The following is a 16,268-nucleotide window of genomic DNA, read 5'->3' on the forward strand; positions in this document are numbered from 1 at the left end:
AAGAGTGAAACAACATAGAAAAATTGCCGAGCTAGTAGTAGCTATTACGTTTCATTGTCTACTGTTAAGTTGAAAGCCCACCGACAAGCTTTAGGTAAGAGAGCTAATTTCAGATGTTCTTTTTCTTTTAAATCGCATTCGACGCAAGTAGCAGAATGCGAGGAATACAGAATACAATCTGATAATGGTGGCTGCAACACCGTAAACTGTTTGTATAGCTTTATATTTCAGAGGGCAGAGGAACTGGATGATTCATACTTTGTATATAGATCCATTGTGTTACGAAGTTTCCGTCATATCCTTGACCTCATATTCATGGTTAAGTGACTGCTAAAAAACTGTATAGCTTTTTTCGTCATGTGAAGGTCTCAATTATCATGAGTTCTAGGATAACTATATTTGGTTACTAATATATGGTATCCTTGCAAGGTCTACATGACCATCAGACATGATTCACCTGACATCGAAATAATTTCACGGATCAGAACAAGGTTAAGTTTCAGTGGTCAAGTCATGACCGTCAGACAAGATTCACCTGACCTCGACCTAATTTCACGGTCAAGTCCGTACAGTCTCAGATAGTAGTGGGTTAAATATATTTGGTGTATGGAATGGTAACAAGGTATACATGATTTTGTAGCAGAGTTCATCTGACCTTAACTCATTTACATGGAACATAGATAGTGTTAATTTTATGTAAAACTTGTTGTATAATATAAAAATTAGGAGATGTGGACGCAAGCAATTATAGGCAACCGTACGGCCTTCAACAATGTGAAAAACGCATACCGTATGGTCGGTTATAAAATGGCCAGTTATGAAAAAAATGAAAGAATTCATTTGAAAAAAAACTAACGGCCTGATTTATAACAAAAGCTAGTTTTTACGGTAATGATGTTTATGATCATACATTTCTCAGACTATGATGATGGAAGTTTTTAACGACTTTGACTGGCTATACAGCCCTCGCACGGTCGGGTTCTCAGACTATTGATGACGTCCTTTCATTAGTTTTCAGTAAGGGAACACCCATTTGATTTCGAAAACAGGGAGGGAATGAGGATTTTGAAAATGAATTACTTGGCCTGATATGAACTGAAATAATTGACTTTGCACAAGAAAGGATGAGAATGAACACTCTTCAACATGAAATGCAGGATAGTTGAGGATATGAATGTGTACAAAAGTGAAAATAAATTTTCGCGCCGCCAGCCCCATTCCTTTCTTCAGAATATAAAATGTTCTACCCTAACGGCGAGTACTATTATATCGGTACTTAGTGTTTTTTTGTCTTCATGTTAGTTGTTTTTGTGGTTCATGCCGATTTGATAAGTCAAGCCATTTCAAACTGTTTTCAGCAGATTTTTCTTATGCTGTGTTGTTATACCATTGTCCAGGTCAGGGGAGGGTTGAAGGATCACAAACATGTTTAACCCTCTAAATTCTGTATGTGTCTGTCCAAAATAAGGAGCCTGCAATTCAACGGTTGTCGTTGGTTGCTGTCTGTTGTACCTGTTTTTATTTTGTTGCACGAACGGTGGTATATTTTCGTTCCCACAGAGCCTCGGAGGGATTTATGTCGAAAACATCATACAAGACTTTTGATGTGCCATATTCCCGGTGTGAAACAAAACCGATCGATTTGATTCTTATACTACAATTATAACAAAATATTTATTCAATAAAAAGTTTAAAGTTTTGAAAAACAGACACAAAACAGATTTCGCCGAACAAAGTGACAATCTACAAAGTTAGCTGGCTATTCACAACAAATAAATCAACCACACAACAAGCAAAAAAGAGTAATGTTTTGAGTGACCTCTGTCCTTGTTAATGACCTAATAGTGTAAGCAACAAAATGATTAATGACACAAGATAATCCGTGTTTAATCAATACCAAAATGTTGACTTAATTTGTGTTTTTAATTGCTAATTTCTTCAAAACGATTTTTATTTCACGCATGCAATTTGGCACACACATGCACTGTGTCTTATTGCTTAGATCAGAGTAAAAAATATTGTGATGATACACGTAATAATTTTGCTTTCGATGAAAATAGGGTAAATTTCGGGTAAAATTTTACTCTTACTAAAATGCTGAAATACTTATATCAAAATCACTTAAATACTTTTCGATTTCGTTATATGATATATTTAATATATAAACTATATTATAGGTACTGTTTTAACTACCAACAAAGTACGCAATAATTTTATTTTTCATGTTAAAGATTCCCCGTACAATACGGTATCTGGGTGTACCCTATAAAAACACGAAATTTAGAAAATCGTGACCACGGGAACTTACGACGACAATCATGATTGTAAAATATAATGATTTTCCTATAATGTGCAAAAAAATCAGCCGTGTGTTATCCGTTAACTTAAACTCGTTAACTAGAGGACTTTTTGGACATTGGGCACCCTACTATACCCATGAGGGTCTCGCACAGGCTGTTAAAAAAAGTTAAACTGGATCCAAACCTAATTACTTAATTTGACTCAGTGTTTTCCCTAGGCTATTCAAGCATTGTGGTACCGCTACGCATAAATTTCGACCGCCATTCTTTCATCATTGCCAAGATGCATCCCGCTATGTGTGAAAATAATAACTGTGTAAAATATTTATTATCGATATTTTGAAAGTGAAGTGACAAGTAACAACACTCCACATGTGTTTTAAACTCATCCGACTGATAATTGGATGCATCACATCGCGCATGCCAGGATTTTACAACCTTCTTGATTAGTTGGTTGTATACATTTGCACATCGAGACTTCGGTTACATAATAGAAGTTGCCAGTAAGCTGATAAATAAATAGTAAGATTAATCTCCAATGCATATCTTTCTGTGCTAAATAAAAAGTTTTAACATTTTCCCAGTATAAATTTCACCAAAAAACGGGTATTTGACATCGTTATTTTACTGTGATCTTTAAAAAGTAGAAATTTAAAATTTGGTATAGTCTCTGGTATCATAAAATAAAACTAACGTAATTTCACCGAGAATGAACAAAACTTTTTTTTAAATAAAGTTTCGCAGTTTTTTCATCAGCTATATCAATGTATATTTACATCGATGAACTATTTTTTGATTGTTCACAACAATCAGTTATTTTTAGATTAGTCGGGGTTGATTGATTATATCAAAGAATACACATCACAGCAAACGGGCTGAGAAAAAGACGTGTCTTATGAAATGATGGAAAAACTTTCATAACATACATGTTTATTTACGGAAATATTGTTTTTAATAAACTAGTGTTGTTCTATCTTTAATTCAATGGGTCACATAGCAGATTCATTTGCCGTTTTTTACACAAGTGGGGCTAAATATAATTTTTCTTTCACTTCGGCAAGATAGGATTTTTACAATTATGAAGCGTTATAAATAAATCGGACAGGAATGTATTTAAAAAAAAATAGTTCATGAAATAAAATGTCAGTTAGCTTCCAAACAGGTAATTGCCAAATATTTCATCCGTATGTCAGGTATTCTTCATTGACGACTTCTGTAATTAAGGGACGACATCAAAAGATCAATGTAGGATAAAAAAAACTTAAATCAAATAGTTTGGGGGTGGGGGTTAAAATTGCTGCAAGTTTTGTTTATCCAAAATCGATTTTACATATATCCATATTGGTCAATCAATTTTTCCCAAAGTAAGTTAAGAGAGGGGGTGGGGGTCAGTGAAAAAACTATGTGAATTAAGTTTTTTTTATCCTACATTGAACTTTTGATGTCGTCTCTAACGCAAATAAACTTTTTTTTTATTGTTCCCTGTAAAATCTCTGTGAAGCAATGATGACATTCAAAGTTTTATTTAACAACTTGCTGTTGCTGCTGAAACCATTCTATCAGCAAATTGAGGACACTGTTAGTGAAAGAATCTAAAGACATGACATTTAGGCAGACAATGAACAAAGTTGCCTGTCTTAGAACTTTGTATCCATGTCTGTCTAAGTATGCAGCAATTGGTCTTGTTTTGCTAGTTTCAACAGCTGATTGTGAAAGGTGTTTTTCATGTTTAAACAGAGTTAAAACACCTTTGAGAAACAGACTATGCCAAAAAGTGCTGAATTGCTTAATGCATATATCAATTGAAGGACCAAAGGAGGAAGATTTTGATTTTGAAAAATGTGTGGTGAACTTTGGAAAGCTGAAACGGAGAAAGATATCAACAAAATAATGTGTACATGACACTAATTTGTAAATAACTAGTGCAGACTGGATTATTTTTATTATTGTTTATAAGGTCTTTCATTAATTCCTCTCATCTGTAATAAATACTTTAAAGTTCCATGACTTACCTATAATAAAGCAATTAGATTGGTATATGGCTTTAAACATATAAATTATGTAGTGTTACTAATTCTGAAAAAGAATCATTGCTCGCCGCGTTGCAAATCCACCATGGACCCACCATGCATGAAAAATTTTCTAGGGAAGACACTGTTCAGACTTTGATGACACCAGTACTGTACATAGCACTAATTTCATGCTTTATTTGATATTCTTTATAATTTTAGCTTTTGATACACAGACTGGCATGCCTTATGGAACAGTAAACCTAAGACATGGTGTACCTAAAGGGGAGACAACTGTAACATGTACTGCTGGTGTTGGTACATTTCTAATTGAATTTGGAACACTTAGTCGACTCACAGGAGATCCTGTTTTTGAAAAAGTTGCCATGAGAGCACTTAGAGCTCTTTGGAATACTCGCTCTCCAATTGGAATGGTAAAATTCAGTATAACTATTGATAAAAGTTATGAAACAGTAATACCAGTACCACATTAAACCTTATAAATCTCTTTTTCTTTAAGTGTTTATAATATTTTCTATATTAACGCTACATGTCTAAATTTTCATTCATCAAAAGAAATGTGAGAAGACTCAAATTGAATTCAAAAATGGTTCCTGGAAAAGTTATGTGTATTTTAGATTGAAACAAGAATCTGTAAGCATTCAGTACAATTTAATCAAAGAATTTTTATTTGAAGTCAAATTCTTTTTGTGACATTATCTTATAATTAATAATTTTTGTGTCATGAATTTAAATTTAAAATTTATACTCACGAATGAATGAAATTATTCTTAAATGTAGAATATTAGATCATATTATATGAAAAAAAACAGGCATTTTGATGAATATTGTTTTGTTCATTATTTGCAATTATTACTAATTTATCAATAAGTGTTTGAAACTCACACATTTCTCACCTGTTTTTTACAACTTAATAACAGAACTGAATATTATTTCCAGCTCATTTAATTAGTTTGAATTTGAAATATAACTTTGGAAAAAAAAAATCATTTTCACCTTAATTAATGATTTTAAAGGAGATTTAAGATTTGATCATGATTTTTAAATTGGCAGATCAAAACAATATATTATGTACATTGTAGAAATTGTACTTTGGAGAAAATCTCAGCAAGCCACATTTTTCCTCCTGCCTCTAAAATTTGAACAAATAATTTGACATTTTCTGATCATGTACATGTATTGTATTCATGAAAATAATATATATGTTGCTGAACAATATTTATAGGTAGGAAACCATGTGGATGTAAAGACAGGAAAATGGACTGCTGTTGATTTTGGTATTGGTGGTGGAATAGATTCATACTTTGAGTATTTGGTTAAAGGAGGCATTATGTTTAACATTCCTGAACTCGTAGATATGTTTCATGGTTTGTGTGAAATTTGTTTACTTATATACGAAAAGAATGTTTAAAACTAAATCGTATTACAGTTTTGGATCAACAGATTTAATTTGAAGATTTGCACAAGATTTCATTATATGTCTGTTTCAAGCCTCCTTACCAATTCACTCTTAAATAATTTATACCGATCTCTGAATCTAGTACTAAAATAACAAACCACATGTACTATGAATAAATTATATATGTTTAAATGATAGTGCTATGTATTCATCATTGGCATGATTGGAAAGAGTTTGATTTCCAGGTGTAAGCCATGAAAGATACAGGTTACCTGAATTTGTGTATATTAAAAATAAATAGTGTCTAGTGTGTTATGTTATTTAATATTGTTTTTTTTAAAGATACAGTCATCAAAAATACAATTTGTAAATTATATACACAAGGTTTTAACAATTATTTTATGAAACTAAAGCAGATTTGTAGTTTTAAGAAATTTAAATGCAAGGAATATAGCACACATTGCAAAAAGCATGTAAGTGCTTCTTTCTTCAAAATGTACTGCATCACTTTCTTTTCATAATTGAAAACTGCCAATAATTGTTATATCATCAGTAAAAAATGAATGAATATAACATATTAAATATATAATAATGATGGATAAATTATGTTTATTTATTTATGTTTTTCAATTTTTATACTTTTACCAAATTTTTATTATGTATCGATGGCACAAATCATATGGAGAGTAAGGACATGTTAATACAATATATTAAACTGAATTTGTCTTTGTACTTGACCAACAGGCTGAGCTGAATTTTATTTGTGCTAGTTCACAAGGTAACAGTCCATCGTAAGGCAAAATTTAAAATCTTTGGTTTGACATTGGGGATATAAACTTTCACCTTCCTGCACTCCAGGCAAGCATGCTTATCAATTATATTTAAGGGCAGGGTATTTTATAAAAATGATAAAAAATATCATACAAAATATTTTATAGCTAAACGCAAATTGATTATTCATTTTTCAGAATACCATGCAGCTGTAAAGAAATATCTGAAGAGAGATGACTGGTATATGTGGGCAAACATGAACAAAGGGGGAATAACTCTACCTATGTTTACATCTCTAGATGCATATTGGCCTGGAATTCTGGTATGAATTATTATAAAGTGTCATAATTATGTTATGTGTATTTTTCATTGACTCTTAGCAATGTCAATTTGTTCAATGGTAAGATGTGAGTTGAAAATAGATTCTTCTTAAGACAGTAGTGAACAGAGTAGAAACTCCAATATAAAATAAGATGTGGTATGATAACCAATGAGACAACTATCCACCAGAGTTCAAATAAGTGGATTTAAGCAATTATAGGTCACAGTGTGACCCTCAACAATGGGAAAAACCCATACTGTATAGTTGGCTATAAAATGCAAGACATGAAAAAATGTGAAACATTTCAACGAGAAAACTAACGGCCTAATTTATAACAATTTGAAAACAATTTACGAAAAATAAATATGACAGACATGAACCAATGACAACCACTGAAAATACTGGCTTCTGACTTGGGACAGGCACAAGAAGAATGTTTTGGGGTTAATCACGATTTTTAGTGCTCAACCCTCCCCTAATCTTGACAGTGGTGTAACAGTACAACAAAACAGTAGAAATCAGTTGCAATTGGCTGAACTCAAAAGAATGGTACGACACACAAAAACAACTAACATAAAAACAATAGATAAAAAGCACCCATATCAGAGTAATCACAGTTATTAAAAGCTAGTCCAATGCAATTACAACTAATGAATATATCATGTTCTCCAAGACTTAAGTTTACAGTCTACAAACTGCAAGTAATATCATGAGGAAACCATGATGCTTCTACAGTTTGCACAGGAATTTTCCTTAACAGTGTTGCTTAACTATTCAATGTTATTCATAACCTTTCATTTTCAAACTGTGAAATGTGATTACAGTAATTGAATGAAACAGATTTTTGAGGTTTCATTAAGTTGTAAAATATTTACAAAGTTTTAATTTTTTTTTAATTTAAAAATTTGTATAAATTGATAGGGAAAAGTTTATATATATTGAACATGTTGAAAAGGGAATGCCTTTTATGTCCATGTGTTGTATAGTGTAAATTCAGAATTTAATCAGAACATTAGTTATTGTGAATCTTTGACAACTGACTTTCAATTCCATTCTCTAATCTGTTGATGTAAAACTTTGCTGGCGAAAAGAATGTCTTAAAATGTGAATTGTAATTATCGAGATGTTCATCTTGTCACAGTTTTGAAAATAACAATATCATCATGTTAATACCTGAATTGTGTACCTAGTTCTAAGGCTTGCTTGAAAAGATAAATTAAATTTGTACTGAGAATTATTTATTTTTTTATTTTTTTTTATTTCAGAGTATGCTTGGTGAAAATGATCAAGCAATGAAGACATTACATAATTTCCATCAGGTCTGGAAACAGTATGGATTTACTCCAGAATATTATAATATTCCTAAAAATGAGGCTCACAAAGGGAGAGAAGGATATCCTCTCAGACCAGGTAATGTGCCAATTGGATCCCCTATAAAAAAACTTTTTCTAGAAATAGTTAGGACTTAATTGTTTGGTAATATAAAGAAATTTATAAGAGGCCTGAGATATCATATCCTTTTAAATGTTGTTACTGTGTATATGTCCAACATATGTTAGAAATTTATATATACAGTTGAAATAAAATGAACAGCTGAACTGAACAGATCTGTAGAATATCTCATATATACAAAGTAATCATGAAATATTGAAGAGAAAAATAGTGAAAGAGTAAGTAATAACCAGGAAGGAATTTTATTAGAACATAAATGTTTTGTATGTTGCGATTGGTCAAGCCTGTGCAATGTAATTTACAGTGGCAGAAGTTGAATTTCTGAACAGGTCCATTTCTGCAACAAATACTGAAAATCAGAAATTATTGCATGCATTTATTGTTGTGATTTTTGAAGAATGGACAAAAATGTGAGATGAGTTATTGAATATCAGGAAAATCTGTATACAGATATATGTAACAGATATCAGAATGTGAGTTATTATTATTGCGATAGTCACCCAGTCGCATTATTCACATTGATAAAAACCTCACAATAATTTCTGAATTTACAGTATACTGTTATAATGCAGAAGTGAAAACTTGAATTCAGGAAGATGAAGCAGTTTCTGATCACAAGTATTTTGGTTAAAGTCATTAGTGAATAACACATGATTTGACAGCGTTGTTACTTGATTAAATTTATTATTTCAGAGTTGATAGAAAGTGTGATGTACCTGTATAGAGCGACAAAGGATCCCTTTCTACTGGATATAGGTGTAGATATTATAGAGGCTATAGAACAATCAACTAAAACTAAGTGTGGATATGCTACAGTAGGTATAGATAGATGATAGTTTGGGTTACCAGTCAGAACAGTCATCAGCATTTCCAAATTTGCCGTTTCAGAATCTAATGCATTCTGGGTAAAAAAAAGCAGACACCAAAAAGTTGTGATCGTTTAACAACATCCTGAACAATTTATATACAACCAATGGCATACATGTAATGTTATTGTCATTTTAGTGTACAAACAATGAAATTACCCATATTCCTTTGAATACTGATGGCAACTGGCAAATTATAGCATTGATTGAATTGATTAAAAAAACATTTAATAGAATATTCATTCATATGAACTTCACTATCAATGATTGTAAACTGTTATATTTAATGTTGTTGTTTATATATGTTGTGTACAAATTGTAATGTTGTACAAATTATAATTTGTACAGAATGTTTGTACAAGTTATTAGTGTTTTATGAACCGCTTAACACAAATGGATGATACAAGCACACAGTCTTTTGTTTCGCTTATTTCTGTCATAATTCTATGACTACATGATACAGTTTAATACTGAGCATTGATACAAAAAAAACATTATAAGAACACAAATAGACTTTTTATGGATATGATTTTGGTATAAGGAGAAAAATAAAAAATCAATTTTAAACGATTCAGGTGTCCTTATTTCCATTTTAAAGACAGGGAGAAAAGCACTAAATGTTATGTTTAAGTATATAAATTTGAATTTAAGACATTAAGCTGATTAATTTAAGAAGATAAACTTTTATCATCTGATGCAAAAAGGTATGTGCCAAAAAACTTATAACTTGTACAAAAACCCTGTACAAATTATAATTTGTACAAACTTACATCTTGTACACAACATATACATATTCAAAATGTTCATTTACGTCACATGGACTGTTAAGCTGTTCTTCATTGATGTCAGTAAATAGACTATTTTTATATAATCGACTTTTGACTCCGGGTTATATAATTTGTCGACTGGTTACCTTGGACATCATGGTACCAAGTCAGGTAAGAGCAAGCTAAAGAAGTAAAACCAAGCTTTCAATCGGTACAATTTTGGGGGAAAATTACCTGGTTAATATTTTTTTTTCACTACAAAATCATCGGAAAACAGTAAACTTTCCCCTCAAATTACACCGATTATATGTTTGATTTTACTTATTTTGGTTGCTCTTACTTGAACGAGTACCATGATGTCCAAGGTAACCAGTCGACAAATTATATAATCCGGAGTCAAAAGTCGGTAATATGAAGATAGTCTATTAAAGTTGTACAATGATGCTGTCTTATGGTTTTGGAGATTAAGTTTTGAGATTATATTAGTTTAAGCTACAATCACTTGAAGATAATTATTCAGACAAGAAATATGCAAATTCTACAAAAACTGTAACAAATTGTCCAGGATTAATTTTACAAAAACTAGTACAAAGTTATTTATTTGCCACAAAAACCATCTGTGAAGTCATCAAGTCGGAGTTTGCTAATTTTTTTTTTTTTACAAAATTCAAGGCATGGATGAATGGTCATTGCTTGATGTTAATTTAACAATCATCCAGATACTTTTAGATTCACATTTAGGTTAAAGTGTAATGAGTATGAATAATATCCACTCAAAAGGAAAAAGAAAAAGAACAGAACAAAATTAGAACAAATCTCTTGATTAGAAAATAAAAAGTCTGCTTTTATGATTTAACTTATTTCTGTACCAATAAGAAATCTTTAAATGATTTAAGTAGGTTTTTGTCGAGCCTGCGACTTTTGTCGCAGAAAGCTCGACATAGGGATAGTGATCCGGCGGCGGCGGCGGCGTTGGCTAACTTCTTAAAAGCTTTATATTTTAGAAGGTGGAAGGTCTGGATGCTTCATACTTTGTATATGGATGCCTCATGTTACGAAGTTTCCGTCAGTCACATGTCCAATGTCCTTGACCTCATTTTCATGGTTCAGTGACTACTTGAAAAAAAAGTTAAGATTTTTTGTAATGTTAGATTCTCTCTTATTATAAGTAATAGGATAACTATATTTGGTATGTGCGTACCTTGCAAGGTCCTCATGCCAATCAGACATTTTTCACTTGACCTCGACCTCATTTCATGGATCAGTGAACAAGGTTAAGTTTTGGTGGTCAAGTCCATATCTCAGATACTATAAGCAATAGGTCTAGTATATTCGGTGTATGGAAGGACTGTAAGGTGTACATGTCCAACTGGCAGGTGTCATCTGACCTTGACCTCATTTTCATGGTTCAGTGGTTATAGTTAAGTTTTTGTGTTTTGGTCTGTTTTTCTTTTACTGTATGCCATAGGTCTACTATATTTGGTGTATGGAATGATTGTAAGGTGTACATGTCTAGCGGGCAGGTGTCATCTGACCTTGACCTCATTTTCATGGTTCAGTGGTCAAAGTTAAGTTTTTGAGTTTTGGTCTTTTTTTCTAATACTATATGCAATAGTTCAACTATATTTGGTATGTGTGTACCTTGCAAGGTCCTCATGCCTGTCACACAGTTTTCACTTGACCTCGACCTCACTTCATGGATCAATGAACAAGGTTAAGTTTTGGTGGTCAAGTCAGTATCTCAGATACTATAAGCAATAGGTCTAGTATATTCGGTGTATGGAAGGACTGTAAGGTGTACATGTCCAACTGGCAGGTGTCATCTGACCTTGACCTCATTTTCATGGTTCAGTGGTTATAGTTAAGTTTTTGTGTTTTGGTCTGTTTTTCTTATACTGTATGCCATAGGTCTACTATATTTGGTGTATGGAATGATTGTAAGGTGTACATGTCTAGCGGGCAAGTGTCTTCTGACCTTGACCTCATTTTCATGGTTCAGTGGTCAAAGTTAAGTTTTTGAGTTTTGGTCTTTTTTTCTAATACTTTATGCAATAGGTCATCTATATTTGGTGTATGGAAATATTTTATGATGTACCTGTCAGTCTTGCAGGTTTTATTTGACCTTGACCTCATTTTCACGGTTCATTGCTCAGTGTTAAGTTTTTGTGTTTTGGTCTGTTTTTCTAATACTATAAGCAATAGGTCAACTATATTTGTTGTATGGAAGGATTGCAAGCTGTAGTACATGTCTGTCTGGCATTGTTCATCTGATCTTGACCTCATTTTCTTGGTTCATTGGTCAATGTTTAGTTTTCTTGGTTAAATCTGTATCTTAGAAATTATAAACAATAGGGCAACAATATTTAGTGTATTGAATAATTGTAAGGTGTACATGTATTTCTTGTTTGGTTTATATGACCTTGACCTCATTTTCTTGGATCATGTTAAGTGTATGTGATAGTTGTAGTAAAGCTTTATATTTAGGACTATCAACATAATATCAATGATTAGTAAAGAAGGCGAGACATTTCAGCGTGTGCACTCTTGTATTTCTTTAGATGTGTAGACGTGTATCATTTACTTTGACACAAATCTATTTTTATTTTCTAGGTTAAAGATGTCAATAATCACCTACTTGAGAACAGGATGGAGAGTTTTTTCCTGGCAGAGACAACAAAATATTTGTATCTTCTCTTTGACCCAGATAATTTCATTCACAATAACGGTAGTTCAGGGACAGTTATACAGACCCCTAATGGAGAATGTGTAATTGATGCAGGAGGATATTTTTTTAACACAGAAGCTCATCCAATGGATTCTGCAGCTGTGTATTGTTGTAGTGCTGCTAAAAAAGAAGATGATGCAATACTTCAGGAAATGCATGATAACTTAGATCTTTTGTCGTTGTTGGATATTCTCGATTCAACAGAAACAATAATTGGAGAAAAGTTAATTTTAAAGCAAAAGAAGGAAGAAAAAAGTCAAAAATTAAAAGGAGAAACAGGAACTATTGATGAGTATGGGAAATTAGTCGAAAAAAATGAAAATATAGTCGAAAATAAGAATATAGAAAATGAAAAGATAGAAGATGGAAAAGATGAAAGTATTTATATGAAAAATGATAATGAGAAAAAAGAAAATGGTGAGGAAAGAAATGTAAATGATGAAAAATTTTCAAAGAGTGAAAATAATATGGATGTTAAAAAAGATGGTTTAGACAATAAAAAAGAAAGTTTAGACCGTGTTACATTGGATAATGTTAGAAGCACAAATAGTTCAATTCAAGTGAACATTGATCTAAAAAATCCAGAATTAACTAAAAGTGAAAAATTAGAATCAAAACATTCACGAAGTGAAAGTACTGACAATCAGTCTAAAAATAGTAACACTGCAATTAAAGAATTAACAATATTACCAAAACAGGTAAAACAGACATCTCAAACAAATTTGAATTCATTAGTGCAGCTTTTAAGTTTATTGTCAGGTAAAGAAATAACAGCAGATAAAAAAGACACTGAGTGGATACCAGACGTGAATCACTTATACCAAGTAATGCAAATGTATTCTAATATTTATAAAGTCAAACCTGAACTTATGATGTGTAATGCTCAACCGTTTCACATGAGATGGTCTGTAAATGGGGAGATGTTCGAGGAAGATTAAATCTGTTGCAATAAATTTTATACGAGTTTTGAAATTTTAATGCAACCTAAGACGTTTTTTTATGTTTCGTTAATGAAGAAAAAGTTGTTTTTTTTTATTATTATTCAAAGCAACTATCATGGTGTGGTTCTAAATGTAACAGTGTCCTGTAAACTTGCCAAAACAGTCTAAATAGAAAACGAAATAGTTGATAACATTGAATATTTATTTAAGGTATAAAGAGAAACTTACAGAAAATTATTTTCTTATTGGATTGAAAAGTTGTCTCTAACTGCATGAATAAACATAGAGCACACATATTCATTTTATAATCATGATAATCTACAAGGAGTACACTTTCTAGGTAAATATTTGTTGGAAAACACTAGTCCAATTTGTTGTTTCTGTCCATTATCCAGAAAGTATGATGTTTAAGACATGTTCTGTTGTTTGATCTTTGTAACATAAGGCTTTAATTCGGAGTTGTAAAGCATTTGAAAGATATATATAACTCAGAATGAGATGTATATAAAGTACACCCATTTTAAGTCAAATTGGGTTATTTTTTTTTAAGATGGTTTCAAGACAGATCCATTTTAACATCCATCTGTATCCTTTTCTTTGAAATTACACTTGATGGATTTCTTTGACATTTAATTTTAAATAGAATGTAGTCAATAAGACAAGAATTCAGATAAATAAATTCAGTCTAAAAAACTGAAAAATTATTGCTACAACAATTTAAATAAAAGAAGATGTCAAATGTAATTCTGAAAATCCTGTCTTTTCCATAACACACTTCACAATTGAAGAGCTAATTTCCTATGGAGCAAACATTCCAGTGACTTTATCCATATACATGATATAATGCTATGCTCAATGTCGTCTCTATTAAGTTATGTTGAAATATTGTACATGTTGTATATTTATATTTTTGTTTTTGTTGATTTATTTTTATAAATTAAAGTTTATACTTTACATACATTTTGTTTGAATTATAATATTTACACAATGGAATGATAAATAACTGAATAGTTGATAAAAAAAATAAGGACATGTGGTATGATTGCCAATGAGACAACTATTCCTAAGAGTCCAAATGAAGTCAGTGGCGGATCCAGAGGGGGGCGTAGAGGGCGTACGCCCCCCCTTTGCCTGAACTTTTTTTTTTTTTTGTAAAATTATTAATCAGACTAGACTTAGTGAACTTTGCCATTTCCCGGCAGTGTATTTAATTGTTATGCGACAATTCTTTACTTATAAAGATATTTTTCGCTCGTATTTACTGTAATATATTATTGATTATGTTAAAGTCGTGTGATTCGCTACGGTGGAGTTGATCAGTACGTCGAAAAAACGACACTCAGTCATGCACTTTGAAATTCAAATTACAGTAACACATTGCTTAGGCTGAGGATGACAAGCATGACGCCTTCAAAGCGTCAAAGGATTGAGCAAGAATGTATTGACTTCTATTTCACAATTCCACTCAACAGAAAGTAATATTCTATTACACTCTCATGAAAAAAAAAAGTTCCAAAGCAATATTATTCACCTACGAAAATATGTGTAACCCCACACGCCCCAGCCAATTAATAACATTGCTGAATAATGATCCCCAGTCAGTAAGCTCTAGATAGATTTAAAGTCTAAGGTACGGACCATTTGATTTGATAGGGCAGTCTGAGATATTTTAGAGAACAAATTTTGACCCTGATTTTTGCCTTAAACAAAAGTTCTGGCCGTATCTGTATTGAAAACAATTATCCCCTTTTTTGAAATAAGAAAAAAAAATCCAACAAAATTATTCGGCATTAAATGAACGTGGTGAACAAAAAACGGGCGTAATTTTTTTGGGGGGTTTGCATGTAAATCCCATATCTGACCGGAATGTCTGTTTCGCCGAACTGATATACTGAATACTTTTTCAAGGCCCAACTGCAACCTGCCTGCTGGGTGTGGCCTTTATGTCTCCATTTGTCGACCGTCATTCACAACTTCGTTGGCATTTGATTTTCAGACTCATTCGTAGCCTTTGGTTGATTTGGAACCCCTCACTTCCCTTGTTGGGTGAAACATTTCAACCAAACATTTGGATAAAAATTTCTTGTTTGTCTTTGTTCGTGTCGGTCGTATTATAAACTTCATTGAATAGCCGTATATCATGTTTACAACAAGAAATCTGTGAGGTTATGCTTATTAACCATACAACAAATGAGAATTTTCAATGTCCATTTTTTACTGACAAATCCCACATCAAATATATTAGTACATAGCTTTGGATCCTTTCAATCATTTTATAATAGACAATTAATGGGGAGAATGCGGAATCAAAAATGTCCTATAAAATATACATGCCCCACGTCAGGAATCGTTAAAAATGTGCATTTTACATTTATTTTATGTTTTTTATCCCAAAAAAGGTAAAAAAAAATTTCGCCTCACTCCGCTCGGCGAACTTTACATACTACGCCCCCCCTTTCCAAAATCCTGGATCCGCCCCTAGAAGTTATCATTATATTACACATCATTTAGTAACTATTATATTTAATATAATTTCTAATTTTGTCAGGTTATTTGAGATGATGAAACAGTATAGCCCTATTTAGACTTCTATTTAATGAATGAATTACGCTGGTTTACATGAGGTAAATCGGTGAAAATGACCTTGTGCAGGGGCGTAGCTACCTTCTTACTGAACTGGAATCACAAACTAAAG

At 31.9% G+C, this 16,268-nt stretch overlaps 1 protein-coding gene and 1 long non-coding RNA gene across 3 annotated transcripts in view; one reads left to right on the plus strand and one right to left on the minus strand.

The window, feature by feature from the left end:
- Positions 1–14,531, plus strand: part of LOC127706427 (ER degradation-enhancing alpha-mannosidase-like protein 2) — a 25,093-nt gene extending 10,562 nt beyond the window's left edge. The window contains exons 5-10 of the mRNA XM_052211057.1: positions 4,532–4,743; positions 5,556–5,697; positions 6,698–6,822; positions 8,088–8,232; positions 8,968–9,089; positions 12,518–14,531. Coding sequence (XP_052067017.1) covers positions 4,532–4,743; positions 5,556–5,697; positions 6,698–6,822; positions 8,088–8,232; positions 8,968–9,089; positions 12,518–13,570 — 1,799 coding nt within the window. The 3' untranslated portion in view covers positions 13,571–14,531. The remainder of the gene's footprint in view (positions 1–4,531; positions 4,744–5,555; positions 5,698–6,697; positions 6,823–8,087; positions 8,233–8,967; positions 9,090–12,517) is intronic.
- The window catches only part of LOC127706456 (uncharacterized), a 348,407-nt gene continuing 342,946 nt past the window's right edge, over positions 10,808–16,268 (minus strand). The window contains exons 3-4 of one of the 2 annotated variants that reach the window (XR_007984468.1): positions 11,883–12,035; positions 10,808–11,442 (exon numbers count right to left, since the gene is read on the minus strand). This is a non-coding gene — a long non-coding RNA (uncharacterized LOC127706456). Of the gene's footprint in view, positions 12,036–16,268 lie in introns of both variants that reach the window. The other variant, XR_007984467.1, reaches the window with a different exon arrangement.

The sequence above is a fragment of the Mytilus californianus genome, unplaced genomic scaffold (genome assembly GCF_021869535.1).
Source record: "Mytilus californianus isolate M0D057914Y unplaced genomic scaffold, xbMytCali1.0.p SCAF_6, whole genome shotgun sequence".
NCBI classification, from domain to species: Eukaryota; Metazoa; Mollusca; class Bivalvia; order Mytilida; family Mytilidae; genus Mytilus; species Mytilus californianus.